The 20,908-nt window shown below is 42.5% G+C and overlaps 1 protein-coding gene across 2 annotated transcripts; it reads right to left on the bottom strand.

Annotated features, from left to right (window-relative positions):
• Positions 1 to 586: 586 nt before the first annotated feature.
• slc39a6 (solute carrier family 39 member 6) lies at positions 587 to 19,807 on the bottom strand. Of its 2 annotated transcripts, none has more exons than XM_031292342.2 (12): positions 19,644 to 19,807; positions 15,440 to 15,620; positions 14,493 to 15,048; positions 14,055 to 14,211; positions 13,308 to 13,397; positions 11,622 to 11,791; positions 9,263 to 9,457; positions 8,329 to 8,413; positions 7,314 to 7,700; positions 6,153 to 6,233; positions 5,572 to 5,762; positions 587 to 2,520 (listed from the first exon to the last, which is right to left on the bottom strand). In XM_031292342.2, the coding sequence occupies exons 2-12, from the start codon at positions 15,616 to 15,618 to the stop codon at positions 2,368 to 2,370; spliced, it is 2,244 nt and encodes a 747-aa protein (XP_031148202.1). In that variant the 5' UTR covers positions 15,619 to 15,620; positions 19,644 to 19,807; the 3' UTR covers positions 587 to 2,367. The 2 variants fall into 2 exon arrangements, with proteins under 2 accessions (XP_031148202.1, XP_035860966.1); XM_036005073.1 differs by lacking the exon at positions 19,644 to 19,807 and adding an exon at positions 19,222 to 19,557 and having other exon boundaries at positions 15,440 to 15,618.
• Positions 19,808 to 20,908: the final 1,101 nt, after the last annotated feature.

Here is a 20,908-nt window from a genome sequence, read left to right as displayed (position 1 = left end):
CCAACTCATTTGGAATATTTTGAAGGCGTAACAGCTGAATATTCTATCTCATGATGAAAAAGTAGAGACGATTGTAGACGAAAACTAAGAGATTGTGTTAGTACTTATTTTATGCAAACCATTTTAGTCAACAATAATGCATGTTAATTTAGTCTTAGTCAGCGTTTTTGGGACATTGGTGCAATCTCGTCATCGTCTCGTCTCGGTCATGGAAAAAAAGTTGTTGACGAACATATTTAGTCTCGTCTCGTCTGACGAAATTAACACTAAAATGAGGCTCGTCGATTATCACTTTCAGTGTGTTTGGGCCTCCACAATAAAGCAGAGTCTGGGGTCCTTCTTCACGTTTAGATGTCTGAGTTATCAGTTCACCACAGAGACATTTCCTCTCTAAACTTCTCAAATAGTTTCACTTAGACTGACATATCTCCTTCTTCTATAAAACTGATGATTACCTGGTAGTGTAAACATTGACAGAGAAATGATATTGACAGTTTTTGGTTTTGAATTATTCAGGACGAGTTAAGAAACCTGAAATCCTAACTTTCACTGTCCAGAGGGAACATAAAGAGGGACGGCAGCAGAGTGTGGTGGGAAGGTGACAGTTTATTGTGTTCAGGAATGTCAAAGAGCACAGTGAGTCCGTGCTGTAGTTTCCTTCATTAACGGATTCATTTCAAAACATTTTGTTCAAGACAAAAAACATTAAAGAACAGAAAAACATTTTCTGTGAATGAGATTATGTTGGTTTGTGTTGCGACTCGCATCCTTTACAAACACAGTAAAAGCACAAAGTCCACAACTGAAACAAATTAAACAGGTACTCATACAGTATAGTACATAAATATATACATATAGCATAATATTGTACATAGGGTTGTATTGTACATGTAATATTCACAGTGAGGTCCGTGTCTGGACTGAACTTGCGTTTCATAATTTGAGCAAATAAACGTTTTTTTTTTCTAAAGGCCAGAGAATTACTTCTTCCCCGACCTGTGAGGGTAAAAATGTTTTTTAACCTAAACATCAGAGCAGTCTCCTTTTTATAAACAAAGAAGTAATAAAAAAAGTACAAACTGAGCTTGATGAGGGACATAGTAGTTCTTTCTGCTTACTTTTATCAAAGTCAATATTCAAACTGAGCAGGAGTAATACTGTAACAACTTTCCAAGTACTAGTTTCTCTGAACACGATCAGTGTTGAGCTGCCACATCCCCTCTTCAACTTTAACAATAAAATGAAAACATAAGTTAAAAAGAAACTTTAAAAAAGTACACTAAAGCAGACGAGTCTACCTGCTGAGTTTCCCCTTTTCGTTGCCATCATTTGCCTTCGGTTTCTCATCTCTTCATATAAAAAAAACACGCAAAAGCCCAGGGATGTTCCCGAGGTCAGGTTTAGGGTTATGTCGGAGGGCAGCGTTTGAACGCGATATCGTTAAAGTATGGGCTCTCTCCTAGGAGACATTTATAGCTTTGCACTCGTTTAAAGACATGAAAACGGATCCTTGCCGCCACTTTATTAACTAACAGAATCAAGACGTCTGCAGGTGTTTGCTCTGTGTTTGGAGTCAGACTAAAGGTCCTGACACACCAACCCGACGGTCGACCGTCGGCAGAAAAGTCAGTCGGACTGATCAGTCTCCCCGAGGTCCAAAAAGTGCCTCAGAACACACCGGAGCGACGTTTTAATTACGTATCCATGACAGCAGGCGGTGCTAATCTGTATTGTCGCCCAATAAATTAAAACCGGAAATGACGAACGCATCACGACCATAATGGCGTCCATTTGAAATACTGATGTGGTTTGACTCAGCAGCAGAAACACTTCCAACACACCAAAAAAAACAGACAAAATTGGGTAAAGAATTGAATCAAATATGATGGCAAAAAAAGTTTTAAGGGACAGATATCCACATGAGCCGAGTCTTTTTGAGTTGATTGTTAATAGGAACTGCTAAAAAGTGAAATATTTATCAAATGAGCGTTTTTGTGGAAAGAGCAATTTGGACGGGGGACTTTTATTTCTTTTTCCCTTCTCCGACTTCAAGAGTTTGTTGAAAAAAGGAGAAATTGCTGCACATTTTTAACCGCAGTCTAAGAAAGAAAAAAACAACTTCAGTTATTTTTTACAATGAGTTTGAGGCAAACGTCCGAGCCTCTGCAACTTGTTAACTTCTGCTTCCGTCAGCTACAACAACATTCGATGTCTGCGTTTCTACGTCTTCCTACACCGTGTGGACAGTACAAACTAAATCAAGGCGACTGGACAGTCCACAACAACAACAACAAATAAAAAATACACAATACACTTGTGATGGAGACACTGAAACGAGCACGTAGCTCAGGATCAAACGCTCGTCCCTCAGTAGCCCAGGTCCAGCTGGATTTTGTGCTCGAAAATGGCGATTAGCAGCATGATGCAGAAGCCCAGCAGGATGCCGGCGTTCTGCAGCAGGAAGAAGCCGCAGTGGCTGAAGCCGTGGTCCCCGGCGTCGTTATGCAACATCTCCGGCACCTGGGGAGAAAAACACCGAGCTGAGATTGGTTTCTTAACCCTTGCGTTGCCTTTCCGTCGACCACGCAGCTCTTTGTCATTGTGGGTAAAAAAAGAAAACCTTCTTTTGACACTTTGTGGGTTTTTTTGACGTTTTTTTGTCACTTTTTCCGATGTCTTTGTCAATTTTAGTTTTTTTAATCAAGTTTTTGAAGCTTTTTCTGACTTTGTCACTTTGTTCCAAGTTTGTCACTTTTTCTGATGTCTCTGTCAGACGTTTTTCTTGTTTTTTCCCCACGTTTTTGAAGTATTTGTTACTTTTTTCAACCTTCTATTAATTTTTTTTCCAAATGCTATAACCTCTAATAAAATACCAAAATTAATTGACAGTCTTGAACTGATCATTTATTTTACACTAAAGAACATTATTCATTTTATTCATTTTTTTGGGGCATTTTCAGCCTTTATTTTGATAGGACAGCTGAAGAGATGAAAGGCTAGCAGTTGAAGAGCGTGCTAAGAAATCATTCTGTTTTTGATCCTGTACTTAAATTGGTAATAACAAACTCCATTTCTCTAGAGACTGAAGCTGTAGCTGCAGCATGTTGATTAACATGTTTTAATGATGTAAAGACATGTTCAAGGAGTTCAGATAGAGCCTGTATCAGGGCCATATTTAGTCCAGATAGAGCCTGTATCAGGGCCATATTTAGTCCAGATAGAGCCTGTATCAGGGCCATATTTAGTTCAGATAGAGCCTGTATCAGGGCCATATTTAGTCCAGATAGAGCCCGTATCAGGGCCATATTTAGTTCAGTGTGTTATGTCACTATTTTGGTAGCCTTCTGTACTTAAATGGCCAGTATGTACTTTACTTTCTTTATTCATTGAAGCCTATGTTTCCAGGGTTGTGGTGATGCGCAATGTGCTATAGGTGCCAAAAAAAAAAAAAACGCGATTCATATTTTTCCCCGAATCGTGCAGGCCTAGTATGGAACCATCCACGTTATTTTTTTGGGATAGTTTTTTGAAAGAAACACACATTTTTGATAGAGACTTTTTGGACAACAGGAGGGTTAAACACACGAGTTTCCCAACACTGTCTCTGCCATTATGCAGTCTTTTAACGAGACTTGTGTGTTAACAATAAACACTTAGTTACTCTTAAATCCCCCAGGAGTCAGATCACTTTCATCTCTGTGTGTCCAGCACAAGCGGCAACTTCCGGGTCTTCAACCTCGTCAAACTGGGCGCACACGTGCACGAGCCTCATTCCCACACCCACAGTTAGAGATTAGTAGAAACCATGGGTGTCACGATTCAATTTAAAACAAAAAGGGACGGCAATGCCTCAATAAGAGAAACTAGATGGCAGAAGGGTGCTTTAGATCAACAGTTGGAGTTTCTTAGAGATACGAGGTGCAATTGAAAGCAGCATTAGTTGGCATGGACTGTTGATTTGCCCGTTAGCTGCAAGACGCTAGTATTCTAAATGGTAGGGCTGCACGATATGACCTAAAATCAAAAGTCACGATTAACTGCACATTCTACCTCGATGAACGATAAATAAACGATAATTAATCACGTTGTTCTAAATCATCTTTTCTGAAGCCAAAATGTTTCCAGATGACGGACACTGCGTTTTTTTTGGGCACAAGTTGCTCAGTTGACTCTGACTGTTTGAGTTATCCTCCGTTATGATTTCCATGCGGCTGACTGGTCTGGGCGAAGTCATGTGACTACACACGCGGTAGAATGTTTCTAAGGAGAAAGAAGGTCTATCAACAGGAAGAAATTATCGTCATGGGAAAAATACGTCGATAACAGCTTCAGAATTTCGATGTCGATACATTTTAATCATCCAGCCCTATAAATGGACACCTGTGGCTGTGATAAAGTGTGAGTTTTGGTGTGTAGTAGTAGTGTAATGGTGTGTTGTTACAGAGTGCAGTGTGTGGCAGCGGCCACTAGAGGTCAGCCTGGGACAACAGACGCTTGGCTGTGTTTCAGACAGCAGAGGGGGGTGACAGCTCACCTGTCTGGGTTTGGTTTATAATCCTGTTACGTGTGCAAGTTAGTGTCTGTGTGTGTGTGTGTGTGTGTGTGTGTGTGTGTGTGTCTGTGTGTGCGTCTCTGTGTGTGTGTGCCTCTGTGTGTGTGCCTCTGTGTGTCTCTGTGTGTGTGTGTGTGTGTGTGTGTGTGTGTGTGTCTCTGTGTCTCTGTGGGTGTGTGTGTGTGTGTGTCTCTGTGTGTCTGTGTGTGTCTCTGTGTGTGTGTGTGTGTGTGTGAGTGTGTGAGAGAAGAGGACATCTGGTGGTGAAGGCTGCTGCTCTCAGACCTGTTGAGTCGACAGAACAGATGCTGCTGACTGGATGAGAGTTTCCCTCCTGACTCGGTGGAAAAAAACAGCCGAGCAGTTTCTCTTCTACGCCACGTAAAGCAAATAATGAAATACGTCTGGCCTCAACCGTCAGCCCACACATTCAGATTTGAAGTCTCTTTAAATTATTGCACAGATTAATTCATTGTTGATTAATCTGTCGGTTATTTTGGGGATGAATGGATCAGTTGTTGGGTCTCTAAAATGTGGATCAGTGTTGGGTTCAGTGGGTTGGTTCAGTGGTAGAGCAGGCGCACATATACTGAGAGGTTTATGCCTCGACGTAGAGGTCCAGGGTTCGAGTCCGACCTGTGACGATTTCCTGCATATCTTCCCTCTCTCTCCTTTCTCACCTAGCTGTCCTGTCCATTAAAGGCAGAAAAGCCCAAAAACTTAAAAATTCTGTTTACTGTCACAGAGGAGAGAAGAAACTCGAAAATCTTCACATTTAACAAGCTGACATCAGAGACGTTTTAACTCAAAACTGATTAATTTAATAGTTGAGAACTAATCGATTCATCTTTGCAGCTCTATTGTATTGTGACCACATTGCTTGTTCGGTTTGCTACGTGGTGTTTTTAGGATTCGGATTATTATCTGTCCCGCAGCTGCAGGAAACATGTTGACGGTCAGTGTGATGGGACGTGGGATGGGTTTGTCTTTGTAATGCAGGCGCGGCGCCGATGACTCACCATGTCCACCAGAGCCACGTACATGAAGAGTCCGGCTGTGAGGGCGAATATCCACATGCAGATGTTCTCCGCGTAGTGTCCGATCACGATGCCGATCACCACTCCCAGGTACGCCATCATGGCCGACAGCACGTTGTAGAGGATGGCCTGACGCACCGTCATACCGGCCTTCAGGAGCACCGCAAAGTCACCTGGGAAACCGAGTCAAGCGTCAACTCCACACAAGGTAAATCAACTTGATCTCGTCTGTGTTTTAGGCTTTTACACATTTTTTTTTTCATCGTTGTGAAGCACTTTGGTGTAAACTTGTTTGCTTTTAATGCGATATAAATAAAATAAACTTCAACTGGAAACAATCATTCATTGATTTAAAGATTACAAATTTCCCACTCTACCAAAATGCTTAAAATCCATTTGACTGAGCCAAAGATTAGTTTAGCCATTTAACTATTCAATCGTGAAATACATTTATACACAAAGTGACATATTAACGAAGATAATACAGAGATAATAAAAGGGTTTTAATGTTTATAAAAAGACTTTACGTGTTGTAGATTAGCGCTGAGATAAAAAGGTCTTACCCAACTCGTGCGGCAGCTCGTGACAGAAAACCGCCACAGACGTACTGAGGCCGCTGGACAGCCCCTCGGTGAAGGCAGCGCCTGAACGACGACAGGAAACAGTCAAACTCACCGCATCACTGCAACTGTACTATGATTAGGGCTGGGGTAAAATAATCTAGTCTCCAATTAAAATGGATCTTTGTTGAAGTGATTTGATATCCACCCATCCATCCATTTGATATCGATTAATGAAATAAAATCCCGAAATAGCTCTTTTAATAAATAAAAAGGGTTGCTTCTAGATTGTACAAGTCACAGCAGCAGTTATGATAATCTTTTATATCCAAGCTAAATTGGTACTGTAACTGAAATGTCCCTAACCTAATTGATACGAATCGGGACCATGTCAATAGAAATGGAAAGGGAAATCATTGGCGATACCAAGCTCTAACTATAATCTGCAATCAGTATAAATCCTGCAGACTTAAAGTGCTCATATAATGCTCATTTTCAGGTTCATAATTGTATTTAGAGTTTATATCAGAATAGGTTTACATGGTTTAATTTTCAATAAACACCATATTTTTGTTGTACTGCACATTGCTGCAGCTCCTCTTTTCACCCTGTGTGTTGTGTCTGTTTTAGCTACAGAGTGAGACCTCTCACTGCTGTAACATCTTTGTTGGGAGTCGCAGTAGCTAGGTAAGGACTACTAGCCAGTCAGAAGCAGAGTATGAGGGCGTGCCCTGACAGTACCTAGGTAAGGACTACTAGCCAGTCAGAAGCAGAGTATGAGGGCGTGCCATGCTAGCAGCTAGGTGAGCATTATAACGTGTGTAACAAAGTGACCACGTTTGTCTCTGAAGTAAAGGCTGGACTACAATAGAGCTGTTTGGAGCAGTTTGTGAACAGTGTTTTCTGTTGGAGATGGTAAGTCCCTTTGGGGGGGACTTTGGGCTTTTTCACTTTGTAAACCTGTAACATGCACAAAAAGATATATAACACAATAAAGGAAAGGGGAAAACGCCAAAAAGCGTAATATGAGCACTTTAAAGTCGCACCAAACCACAGACTTCTTGTTACCTCTTCTTTCCAAACAGCTCTTTAAGCTCGTCTTCTCTTCTGTCTAATTATCCAGCTGTGCATCACGAGTTGCGACCTGACTTCCCGCCTACTCACCGATGGCCAGGCCGTCGCTGAAGTTGTGCAGTCCGTCCCCCATGATGACCATCCAGGCGAGCGTGGCCACGCCGGCCTGCTGGAAGTGCTCCTCCGAGTAGGAGTGGGAGTGGCTGTGAGGGTGGTGGTTCTGGGAGTGGTGGTGGTGCAGGATGTGGTGGTAGTCGTGGTGATGGTGGTGCATGCTGTCCGTCTGGCCCACCGTGTCGTGGAAGTGGGAGTGGCACTTGTTCTCGCAGTCCTCGGCGGTATAGGCGGCAGACCCCTGCGGCGAGGCGGTGGCGGACAACTGCGGCGCCAGCATCACCTGCTCCTCCTCGGCCACACTGCCGCCGTGCAGGTTGACGGAGTGGTCGCCGAAAATACCCGCGCCATTAGTCTCCACATCTGGAGGAAGACCAAGTGTTAAAACGACACGACTAAGCAGCACATTTAGGACCCTATTTTAACGATATAAGTGAACGGCGTGAAGCGCCTGGTGCAGGTGTGTTTAGGGCGTGTCCAAATCCACTTTTGCTAGTTTGACGGCGGAAAAAAAAGGGTCCGTGTGCCGCGCGCATGGTTCTAAAGGGTTGTACTTAGTGTCTTCATTAATCAGAGGTGTGTTTTGGGCGTAACATGCAATCAACCAATCAGAGATCATCTCCCATTCCCTTTAAAAGCCAGGCGCGTTTGGACCTTGGAGCATTGCTGTTATGATGGAGGATCTGCACCGTAATATTTTTATTTGTAATCTTCTGCATGTGTGTGTGCTGCTGTGTGTCCCTGTGTGTGTAACAAGCATAGTGTGCACGAGCCTAGGAGCATTTTACTAATGCTCTGTTAAAATAACAATGAAATGCTGCGTTATTGACTTTAGACCAGGTTTTTGTTGGTCAATGGTGCGATCACTTCCCGCTGCCTCAAGATAGCAATACGCTGCGCCGGGTGCAAGACAGGGCCCTTATTCTTACAGTACGTGTCCTGGAGGAGATTTTCAACTGCAGGGATCGCCCCGTTTCGTGTTGCGTCTCACCTTCAGATGGCTTCAGGTCGCTCTCTTCCAGAGCTGGTTGCTTCTCTGGATCTGCTTTGTCGTTCTGATCCCACTGCTTCTGGATCTGTTTGGACGGCAGAAGCACCTCGTTTTTAAATTCGTCAGCCAGTTACAAACCTACCGGACACTTGGGAGCTGGTCCTATTAATACGCATTTAAGGCACTTCTAAATAACTAAGATGCTGACACATCTGGCTGTAGATGTTTGGAATGGTTGTGATGTCTGTGGTCTGTTTTTGTGTCTCCATTTTAAATCGTTCTAGGTTTGTTTTAAATATGAAACCTTGTTATTTGTGCTGCTGGCTGTCTCGGCTGGGACTCTCTGAAGAGATTTTTTTAATCCGTACTCCTCGTTAAATAAAGGTTAAATAAATAGCTTTTGGGCTGCAGTATTAACCACCACAGCAACAACACATCTTTGGTTACACTCTCTGCTAGCAGACCAAAGTTAACATTAGCAAACAGACATTTTATCCGGGTGAATGTACTTTAAAGTAGATTTTTTTGAGGGGGTTTCGGATGGGTACGTAGACTTGCATACTCGCCAATACCGACACCAGAATTTTAGGCAGTATTTGAGGCCTTATTTTTCGATTTCCGATACTGGTATTCGTATTGGAACAACTCCATTTGCAATGTCGGCAAGAATGAAATTGTGTATTTTGGCCTCGTGAGTCGAATCCGCTCCAAAATGTAATGGGTTCTTCCTCCTTGGCCTATGTTACATTCTTTCACAAAGTTTCACAAAAACAGGCCAGAGGTTTATCTGTAATCCCGCTTACAAACCAAAACCATAACCTCCTTGGCTACAAGGAAGTTATGGTTACTTGGAGTTAACAAATAATACAAACCTAACCGAAAACATAATACAAATGTTGACCACTTTCTCTCTGTTTTAATGAGCCAAACTGACCTTTTGTTTCTTGTCCTTGTACATTTTTCCCAGTGTGAGGAAGTGTTCGATGAGGAACATGATGTAGACTCCGCTCAGAGCCGTCAGACCCTTCCACACGCCGTCCAGGTTTTCCTCCTGCTCATCGTGGAGGTGATGTCCCTCCACGCCCAGCCCCGTTTCATCCTTGTGGTGGTGATGGTGGCCTCCCTGAGACTGGAGCATCCACACACACATCGACAGAAAGAGGGTGATCAGACACTCAAAGTATTTGCCATTCCAGTCCAAACCCAAACCCTTTGAGCCACCCTCTGTTCTCCAGTTTGGTCAGAATCATGTGATTTCAGGTGAGTCTAACCCTAACCAGTCGGACATATCAGCATTACAGTAACTCTTTCCAGACTGTAGGTGTTCAACCCTTGTGTTGTCTTCCCGTCGACCTGCAACTTTTAGTTTTTCTGGGTCAAAATTTTAAACTAAAATTGGTTGACACTTTCTCACTTTTCCCGACGTTTTTGTCACTTTTGTCCAAGTTTTTTTGTTGGGGGTTTTTTTTGCGCTTTTTTGATGTTTTTGTTCTTTTTTTCCCACTTTTTTAAAATCTTATTTCTTAGACATTTTGTCATTTTTTTCAATGTTCTTGTATCATTTTATTTCTTCAAAAATGCTATAAAATTGAATAAAAACACCCAAATTCAATGAAAGTAGTGAACTGATTATTTATTTTACGGAACCATCCACGTTATTTTTTTTGACAATGTGGTTGAAAGAAACCCAAATTTTCTGATATAGAAACTTTTTGACAACGGGTCAAATTTGCCCCGAGAACAACAGGAGGGTTAAAGAACATTTAGAAGGGTTAAGGCATAAAAGACCGTCGCCTTTTTCATCATATTTTTTTAATGTTTGACCCCTTTTTTGTCACCTTTTCAAAAGACAAAGTATCAGGGTCTTTGAAGAGCCAAATGTTGTGCACGAATGTCTGGTCCGATGTATCTCGTTAACTTATTCTTTGACCACAAAGTTTCTGATATAAAATCTGATTTTTTTCAAATGTTAGTGTTTATTTGAAAGACAAAGATCTTGTTGCCACGTAAATATAATTTTAAACTCCTCTAAACTAAGATATGGAAAAGTTATGAGAGAAAATGTGTTTTCTTTTAAAGAGAAAATTAAATATATCAAAGAAATGTTTGGTCACGCTGCACTGCTCCTAAATATCTCACTAATAGCAACGTGACGTAATGACTTTGCGTAAACATACACAGCACTTTCTAAAGCCAAGTGGCGCATGTTATCTGGACGCATTATGAGCTATCCGCGTATACGTCTACGCAGAAGAACGGGGTCGTTGCATTTGGAACTATCAGCATTTATGTTTACACCAGAACGGGACGTTGCATTTGGAGCTCAGGTTGGGTTTAGGAAAAGAAGAACGGGACGGTTGAATTTAGGAAAACAATAACGGGATGCGGGACAACAACTGCACGGTTGGGTTTAGGAAACGTGGGACACGAATAAAAACGTGACTCGGGGGACACATGCAATCGCAAGGTAATGTAAGTCAATGGAAGCCAAACGGCGTTGATAAACACGCTAAAAAGAGAGTATGCGTCTTGATAACACGCCAAAATGGCATATAAATTGGCGTGTCATACATACACCACTTATTGAGATCAGTCTAATAGAAATGTTCCAGGATTTTGGAAAATATAAGTAATACCTGAATTGTAATGTTTGCAGTTAGAGCTGGGCAATATATCGATATCGTGATATGAGACTAGATATCGTCTTAGATTTTGGATATCGTAATATGGTATAAGTGTTGTCTTTTCCTGGTTTTAAAGGCTGCATTACAGTAAAGTGATGTCATTTGCTGAACTTACCAGACTGTTAACGGTTCTATTATTTGCCTTTACCCATTTAGTCATTATATCCACATTACTGGTGATTATGTATCACAAATCTCATTGTTTAAATATTTTGTGAAAGCACCAATAGTCAACACTACAATATTGTTGCGGTATCGATAGAGGTATTTGGTCAACAATATCGTGATATTTGATTTTCTCCATATCGCCCAGCCTTATTTGCAGTGTTGCATTACTTTCTTCAGAAAGTACCCAAACCATCTCCTGAGAAAATTCACTGGACACAAACTAAAGCAGAACCTTCACTTTTAGCCGTTAAGTTTCTGTAGATATACAAGCAGAACTCAAACAAGTGTGTAGAGGAGAAAATGGTTTTAAAATGCTTCACGTCTCATTAATTTTGACCTGACATGACTGATAACGTGAGGAACACGTGCTGCAACACGTCACATTAACAAAGTGCTGTGGTACAGAACAACGGGACGTCCGGCGACGCTGCGCTGACTCACGTGGGGGATGAGATGAAGGAAGGCGTCGCCGCTCAGCGTGCCGACGGCCAGCGCAACCAAGAAGCTGAGGAGGAACTTGAAGAAAACTCTGTTCATGAGCGGGATGAGGATGACGCCGAGCAGGGAGAGCAGGCTGATGATCGTGATGGAGACGAACCCTCCCACCCACGCTGCAACACACAAACCAAACACTTCATCTAACAGACTTCTTCAGAAATTAAACTTACTACAAGGAACTGTCATTTTGTCTCGATTTTGGCGCCCCCCCTGTGGACAGAAGTGGTAGTTTTTCCATGAGCACCACCGGCGGCTTCAGATCTTGAAGCTGCAACTTGTCTCCGTCCGCCGGCACACGCAGTGGAACTTTCCACCGAAGTCGATGTACAGGCAATTCTGCTGTGTTTGGTGTTTTTTTCCCCCAAAGTCGCCTTCCAGGCAGCGCGGCAATGGTTATGTTTAGGGTTAAGGTTAGCTGCCTGGAAGACGACGATGGAGGCAAAAAACAATCAAGCTCATTCTGCACTAAGTAGAAGATCCTCCCGACCAACACTCTTTTGGCCGGTCCAATCTGGATCAGCGAGGCGAAGCTGATGTATAACAAAGCGTTCGAGGCGGAGCTCCGTTCATTCCTATTTGAGTTGCTCAGTGGAGCTAGCCTGGAAATCTAGACCACCCTAGTGGCAGCAAATGTAATTTACAGCCAGGGTCAATCTAGCAACTCTCTGTTGGCTTGCGAGCTGGAAAAACCAAACTATAGTCAGGCCAATCACATCGTGTATAGAGTCAGTGGGCGGGGCTTAACATAATGACAGCAGAGTTGTGACAGTTCCACGTGAATTCCCTGCTACTTGAAAACAAAGAAGATGGCTGCTGCTGCTGGTGAACAGCGGTCTTTGGAATCAGCTTTGGCCGTGACTCTGGAAGACTTGGAGTTCAGCTTTTCTTTGAGAAAAGAACAAAGAACGGCCCTGAAGTCATTCTTAAAAAAGGAAGATGTGTTCAGAGTTTAAAGTTGAATCTATCAACTAGCGTTGCTCTGATTGGTTGGAGAGCTATCCTATTGCGTGCAGAGGGAATTTGAAAGACAACCGTTTATCCCGCCCCTCGGATTGAGCCCTGCCAATGGGGAGTTCCCAGACCCAACATCTGGATGTGGGTCTGGCTTGTCAGGCTACAGTGGAGCATGTCAAAAAAATGCGTACAAAATGACCCGGATGATCCGCGCCATGCGGCCCACAGAGCAGGCGCGCTAGAGACCTCCGAAGGCAGAGCCGGCTACTTTCTGTTTACTATATGATTTATTTGTGCGGCTCTTCTAGACTGTCCAAATGTTATCAGACCGAATGGATCAAATTCTGACAGTGAAACAGGTCATTTTGCGGGAGTTGTGACGCTCCAAAAAAAATTATCGATTGAGGGATTGGGCCATTTGGCCGCTAAGTCAAACTGTCTGTTGTAGATCGTTTTGTCTTATTTGGCGGGGAATCAGATGCGGTGGCAGGCATTAGGAATAACTACACAGAAATCTTCTCGCTGATGGTCTCATTCGCGTACGTTGGTCACGTAGACGCATCGGTACTAAATTGAGACGGTCTCATAACCAGTTCAAACGTCTTGTAGTAACTTTAATGTGAAAAAAACAACAGATATATTGTACTTAAACGTGAAACTGAACAGACTTCTTACCTATTGCAATGTTTTTGTCACTTTCTCCAGCAGGGCTCTCCCTGTGGCCGTGCTCCGAGTTGTTGTGGTCGCCGTGACTATGTTTATGGTCTAGAAATGAAATAAAGAGATTTAAATACATCCAAATTCATTGACAGTGTGTGAGGGCGTCACAAGTGTAAACAGGTATATCCGGATTGTCAAAGTGCACCTCAACATTCCAGGTGTGTCAGACTGTGAGTCAGCAAACAGACAAAACCTCTCTCTCTACATCTATCTCTAAAAATCACATCTGGGATATTTGACATTTATAATGCTATGAATATCAAAACCAGGAGACAAGAATTAAAAAGTCCTCAGACAATTACTGGGCAAGATTTGTGGAGAACGTAACAAAACGCTGGTACATGCATTTGGTTGTGATAGACATTTATGTTCAGAGTATTATGTGATAGATTTACTCATTACTACTACACTATTTCATTTATACAAGTCAAGACAAAAAGAAAGACGTTTTCTGGAGCTGGCTGCCAATATTAAGAAATATTTTCCACATCTAAATGTACAAACAAAAACAGCTGTTAAATCATATGACCTCTGTAAGCTCTACTAAATATATATTTGATTGTTCTTTGCTTTGGTTATATTTTGGCAACCCATTGACCTTCCTGGCTTGTTTTTGATTTGTAGACTTAAAAAAGATGTACATAAAGATTCCCCCCAACCCCCCCCAACCCCCCCCACCCCCCCCCGCCAACGGGCTCCTACCCGTCTCCCCGTCATCTGCAGCTCCTCCGTGCAGGATGCACGCTCCGCCGTCGATCTGGTTGAGGAGGGCGGGGCAGAGGAAACTGAAGTCAGCGAGGGTGACGTCCACTCCCTGAAACATCCCGTGTGACGACAGGATGGTGGAGGCGTTCAGACACTGCAGGGACAACACAAGAATCAATCAGCGTGGCGTTCACTTCAATAGGACGTTATTATTACTACATTATCACCGCAGCAGCGTTAGCACGTAGGCTACTTCCACAATGCGCGTTCATGACTGTTTTCAGAAAGCACGGACGGGAGGGGGAGGGGACGGGATGAGGAGGAGGGAGGGGCGAGCTAGCCTCCGTTTTGTCTGACAATACTTCGAACGTCAACAAGAAGTGACGTCACCAAACATCGCTTAGAGCACCTTTAAATGAGAAGCTAATGCCGTACCTCCGCACTGTCCACGCTTCGCTTGTGGTTGTGACCATGACCGTGATCGTGATCGTGTTCATGGTCATGATCGTGGTCGTGGTCGTGGTCGCTCCGGGTGACTGCAGCTGCCATTGTCTGGCTGTCAGTGACGGTCAGCCCGGCAGTAGTCTCCTCCGCTGCAGGACTTCGTCGTTCCGGGCTGCCGTTTTGTCCCTTACGCGCTACGTCTGGTTTAACCACCAGCTGGCCGCTGTACACCGGCGTGGTGCCGTCGCCCTGAGCCGCCGTGGTCCTCTTACTGTGCGGGCTGTGGCGGCTGTCCTGGTCTTTGGCGTCTTCAGACGTTTTTGGAAGCTTTCTGGGCTGAGAGGGTTCAGCGTGTTTCTGGTGCTGGGAGTTGTTGTTGTGATGGCTGTGATCGTGGTGATCGTGGTTATGGTGATGATGGTGGTGGTGATCGTGGTGGCCCGGTTCTTCGTGATGTTGCACCGTAACAGTCCTGATGCGATCCAGACCCACGTTCTGTAACAGACGCTTTAAACCGGCCAGAGAGATGGTGCCGTTTTCTCCATATCTGTTCAATTTAAAAAAAAAAAAAAACATAAAAGAATTAAATGTCAAACAATAAAGTTAGTGACGTTTGTTTCTTGAGCACATTTGACAAAAGTTCTGGACAAAAAAAAAAAAAAAAAAAGAGGGCCCTGATTGTTTACAACATCTGGCTCTGCCCCCGTTTATAAGATTTAAAGCTACAAGTCACAACTTATTTTTATAATCTTTTTTTCCCAGTTAACGGTTACATTGTCAGAAATATCAAAAACCTACAAACATCTAGAAATGCTTCAAGTGATGCCTTGAAGTTGCTGATTTAATCGGATTTTATTTTTCAGTTTTTAAGCGTGTAATCTTTGTATCTGTGGCGCTACGACCGGTTAATGTGACGGCTGGGTCTGATCCGGTCTCACCTGTTGAACAGGGCCTCCAGGTGCTGCCTCTGGCTCTGCTCGGCTCTCTGCGGGTCGACCACGGCCGACAGCAAACGCGCCGCGCTGTTGGTCTCCGTGGTGACGGGGCCGCAGTCCGAACCGGCCGTCCCGTCGCCGCGGGACAAACTCGCGGCGAGGAGCAACAGCAACAACATCATCTCTGTCAGGTAGGGGGGGGGAAACAGAACATCTGTTAAACACAATGACAGTCGTTTTAAAACATAAAGTGGAACTGTTCACAATTACTTTTGAATAAGCCGTGCACAATACGTGTAGAAAAATAGAAATAAAACACATTTTTAGAATTCTTGTCTTCAGTAGTATACAGTACATGTACTATATGTATATAGTAGTATAGTATATAGTCTATCCTACTTATAGTCCCATTTAATGCTGTCTTTTTTTAACTTTATCCGTGCACTGCTCTAGTCTTTATATGACTATGTCTTGCACTACCACCATGACACACTCTCTCATAGAGCACCTCACTTTTTATTTAGTATCTTTTCTTTTATTGTCCATATTATTCATGTGGATTTGTTATTTTATCATCCTGTTTATGATGTATGTGTATGTTGTGTGTGATGTCTTAAAGCTACTGGGACCCTGAATTTCCCCTTGGGGATTAAATAAAGCATCCATCCATCCATCCATCCATCCATCCATCCATCCAAATTGACACATGCCAACCCGCCAAATGCGGGTAAAAATTGTTCCAACTTCAAGAAACGCACGTTGGAGGCTACGCAGTGTGCCCGCGTGGCAACTTCAGGAGACTAGGATGAAGCTGGGAAGGATTAAGGCCGTTCCAGACCAACCAGACGGCCAAACGTCGGCAGAAAAGGCAGTTGGACTGATCAGTCTCACCGAGTTGGTCAAGAAAATGCCTCAGAACACACCGAAGAGACGAGACGTAATACGTCTCCATAACAGCAGGTGGCGCTAATCTGTATCGTCACCCAAAAATGAAAACTGGCAGCTGATTGGACGAATGCGTCACACGGTTCTGGCTGCTGCTTCCGGATTTGGGATTTTTCAACCGGCCATTAATGGCAACTCATTCAGAATACGATCTCATATTGGACAAATAGTTCACCGAAACGTGTTTCTGAAAACATGAAGGCCGACGGCACGGAACACACTGAACAGACTCGAGTCACCGACCTCGCCAGACTGTCAGATGGCCGATTATCGGCCCGGTGTGTAGCTGCCTTTAAACACACGGTTTCCACACCGTGGTATTCCACCGTGATAATAATATTTGAAATGATAACGGTAAATGTTATCGTCAACATTTTTAGCGTGGTTTACCGTTACACCGGTAATTGTTACATCCCTAGTGCGTCTTTGCCTTGGAAACGTAATCGTTATCTGACAACATGCTGTGTGGACTAGCCAGACCTTCCTCTGGCAACGTGTGACTACTACGACATTAACTACAGCACATTAACAGCTGCGGGAAATTTTAAATACATGGTGAACTTACCAGATGTTACAGCCACAAATTCAAGAAGAGACTTAAGTAAGTGTAGCCCGTTACACATTCACTCCTAAATATTAAAGTGGGAAGATTTGTCCGTAGAGTTTGGTTGTTTCTGTCTTCTGAAGCGAAAACAATATCCAGCTGAACAATCTCCCACAAATAGACCCAGCATATTCTAATGAATGTACCCGTCATAGTTACTGTTGAGTCACTTCATTTCCTGAAGCCATGAAGACGTCACCACGTCGTTTGTTCTGCCTGACTTAACAATCCAAAACTCAAGAAGCCAGGAGTTCATGTTTTTGGGGGTTTTCTTCTGTTTGAATAATGACTTTTCTAAATCGAGTAATGTGATCATTTCAGCTCCAGTTTAAATAGAAAACTGTGACGCTGTTTTTCTGTGAGCGGACGGAAGTGAAACTGACAGATGACTAATGTCTGAGGTAAAATACTGTTCTTCTTAACAGACCTTGATCCTGAAAACAGGGCTGTTAGTCAAGTCCACCTTTGTCGAGTCCAAGACAAGGCCAAGACCAGGACTAGTCGAGACCGAGTCGAGACCGAGTCCAAATGAGAGACAGTCAAAACCGAGACAGAAAAAAAATCCTCTTCAAGACCACTCACTTACTTTGTTTATAATTTGTGATGTGAGAGACAGTATATCTTCTATTTTAAGATGATAATTTTGCGTTATTATTTGTATAATCGAAAAGCAAGTGCAGAGTAACACACCATAGGATCAAATTAGTCCATATTATTTACTTTAAGTATAAAATGAAAATGTTCCCTTTATTGAACTTATTACTTGTCCTGAAGAATTTATAGTACAAAGTGCTCGCTGACATTCTCGCTGTGGCCAAAATGAAAATAACTGATACCTGATGATTGAGGTATATGATGCAGCCAGGTGTCTACCAGGCGACCAATCACGATGCCTGTTCTAGATGGATTTTAACTTTAAACTAATACCCGTTTTCTGAACAAACACGCTCCATCGATGGTTTTGTTTTGAAGGAGGACGTTACTTCAGAACAAAAGCATGTAGTGCTGGACTCAGTCCAGACCAACTAGAATATTTGATGAGTCCAACGGCCGAGTCCGAGACAAGTCGGAGTCCAAATACCAACGAGTCCAAGACGAGTCTGAGACAAGAGAAAAGCGCCTCGAGTCCAGACTCAAGTACTACAGTCCTGCCTGGAAATATATAAATGCAAACACTGGAGAGAACTAGAATGAGAAACTACATTTGTCCCACTTTAGCACTTCATGTTAAATAGTTTGTTTATATAGAAGTAATCAGATACTTTACTTAAGCAACATTTAAATCACTACAATGCAAAAATACTCCTCTAAATGTTAAAGTCTGGCATTCAAAGTTAAGTACATGTATATCCAGCAAATGTACTTCAAGTATAAAAGGAAAGTGTTCAGTGTGCAGGCAAAATGACCCCGTGAGTACATTATTAATATGATTGGATCGTTATTACTGATGGATTAATAAATACATATAAGTTATAGCCCACAGTGGTGTTTAAAGAGAGAGTTCGATGGATGAGAACAATGTTAGACAAGGTTAGATAGCTAACTTAACAAAACAAACAGAAGTGTTATAAATATTTTGCCCATTTAAGTTATTTTTCGATGGTTTCTTTTAATAACGATAATGGAACATAAAGAGTTAAATGGATGTGAAACTAGAAAACAATGCTGCCTAGTTTGCTTGATGTTAAGCCGAATTATAGAGCAGCTTCTAACTAATCGGTGTACAAAAAAAATTCTGTCATGTTGAGAAGATATCCATCCTTTGATGGGAAGACGTATTAAAAACTTATAGGTTTTCTGAATGGCCTCTGGCGTACAGGTCATACAAAAGAAGCCAGGTGGCAGATTAGAACGTTACATAGCTTACCATAAACAGAAGTGTTATAGCTACATGGCGATAATGTCACTTAAGAGTTAAATGGATGAGAAACTAGCAAACAATGCGGCCTGGTTTGTTGGATGTTAAGCCGAATTAAAGGGAAGCTTTTAACTAATTGGTGTACAAAATAAAATGAGTGCAGTTGACATATCCGTCCCCTGGTGGGAAGACGTATTAAACTTGCAGGTTTTCTGAATGGGCTCTGGCGCACAGGTCATACAAAAGAAGCCAGGTGGCAGATTAGAACGTTAGATAGCTTACCATAAACATACAGCTCATCGGCATTAATAACAATGAATGTAAATATATGTTAAACATTCAGGAATGGTGACACTAACACGGTCAAAGCGTCCTCACCTCTTCGGTTTGTAACAGTGACTTTAGCCGGGTTAGCCAGCCTTGCTAGCCGCGATTTTTCTTTAGATTTCCCGAAGGATGCTGACAGACGGCATCTGCCAGGTGGCCGGCTGCGGCCCAGGCTCGGGCCTCGCGATAGCGACCGAAGCGCCGCGTAAGTTTACAAAAACATCAAGCCATAAAAATATAAAATCCTTCAACCGGCCACGCGTGTCTGATCTGAAACACACAAACACTGCAGGGAGGTAAACAGTAACACGTTGGGTTTATGCGCTCTGCACCAGACTGGTGCCGTGTGCACAAAGATTGTAAACCCGGAAACCGAGCCCCAGCCGCCGCCGTGTGGAGCGGATATGCTTCACCTCCACGCGGACACAAAATTAGACTAAAACAAGCATTTACAATGCGCGGAAATTACTTACGGTCAATGTAAGTGCTGTGTGTTATCCTCTCCGGTTGATGTGTGAAGACTTCACGGCGCCTCCGTGCCTCTCCGGTCCGGTAAATGAAGGATGTGGCTGCGCCGCCTTCAGGGACTCCCGGAAATCTGAGTTGCGAAAAGCAAAGAGTGCAAAAGGAGGGAAATGCAGAGGATTGGGAAAGCACCTCACCTCATCATCATCATCATCATCATCATCATCATCATCATCATCATCATCATCATCAGGTATGTATGTTTCACCCTAAACACGAAAGAGCTGACTGGTTTTTAAATTATGGATGTGTTTCAATAAGTATTATGTTTTGAAACAATGAAATAAAAAAACCTTAATGAAAATACAAACAATTAATCAGTAGGCCTCGTCAGGTAGCCCTACTATACTTAGGCTAAGTACCTAAAATTAAAGGTACTTGTACTTTTACCTGAGTATTTCTATGTTATGATACTTTCTACTTCTACTCCACTACATCTCAGAGGGAACTGTTGTACTTTTACTTTACTACATGTGTCTGACATCTACAAACATGCCTAAATAAGACACAAAATGCCTAAAAAAGAGACCCAAAATGCCTAAATAAGACTCAAAATGCCTAAAAAAGACAAAATATTACTACAGAGAGACCCAAAATGCCTAAATAAGACACAAAATGCCTAAAAAAGACAAAATATTACTACAAAGAGACCCAACATGCCTAAATAAGACACAAAATGCCTAAATAAGAGACACAAAATGCCTAAAAAGAGACCCAACATGCCTAAATAAGACACAAAATGCCTAAATAAGAGACACAAAATGCCTAAAAAGAGACACAAAATGCCTAAATAAGACACAAAATGCCTAAAAAAGACACAAAATGCCTATAAAAGACAAAATATTACTACAAAGTGACACAAAATGCCTAAAAAAGAGACTAAATGACAAAAAGAGACACACAATGCCTAAAAAAGACAAAATATTACTACAAAGAGACACACTATAGGATCAAATTAGTCCATATTATTTACTTTAAGTATAAAAATGAAAATGTTCCCTTTATTGAACTTATCACCTGTCCTGAAGAATTTATAGTACAAAGTGCTCGCTGACATTCTCTCTGTGGCCAAAATTAAACTGATAGATGCATGATGATTGAGGTATATGATGCAGCTAGGTGTCTACCAGGCGACCAATCACAATGCCTGTTCTAGATGGATTTTAAATTTAAACTAATACCTGTTTTCTGAACAAGCACGCTCCATCGATGG

This window comes from Sander lucioperca, chromosome 9 (assembly GCF_008315115.2).
Source record: "Sander lucioperca isolate FBNREF2018 chromosome 9, SLUC_FBN_1.2, whole genome shotgun sequence".
Lineage (NCBI taxonomy): Eukaryota > Metazoa > Chordata > Actinopteri > Perciformes > Percidae > Sander > Sander lucioperca.
This window is presented reverse-complemented; position numbering and strand designations above follow the sequence as displayed.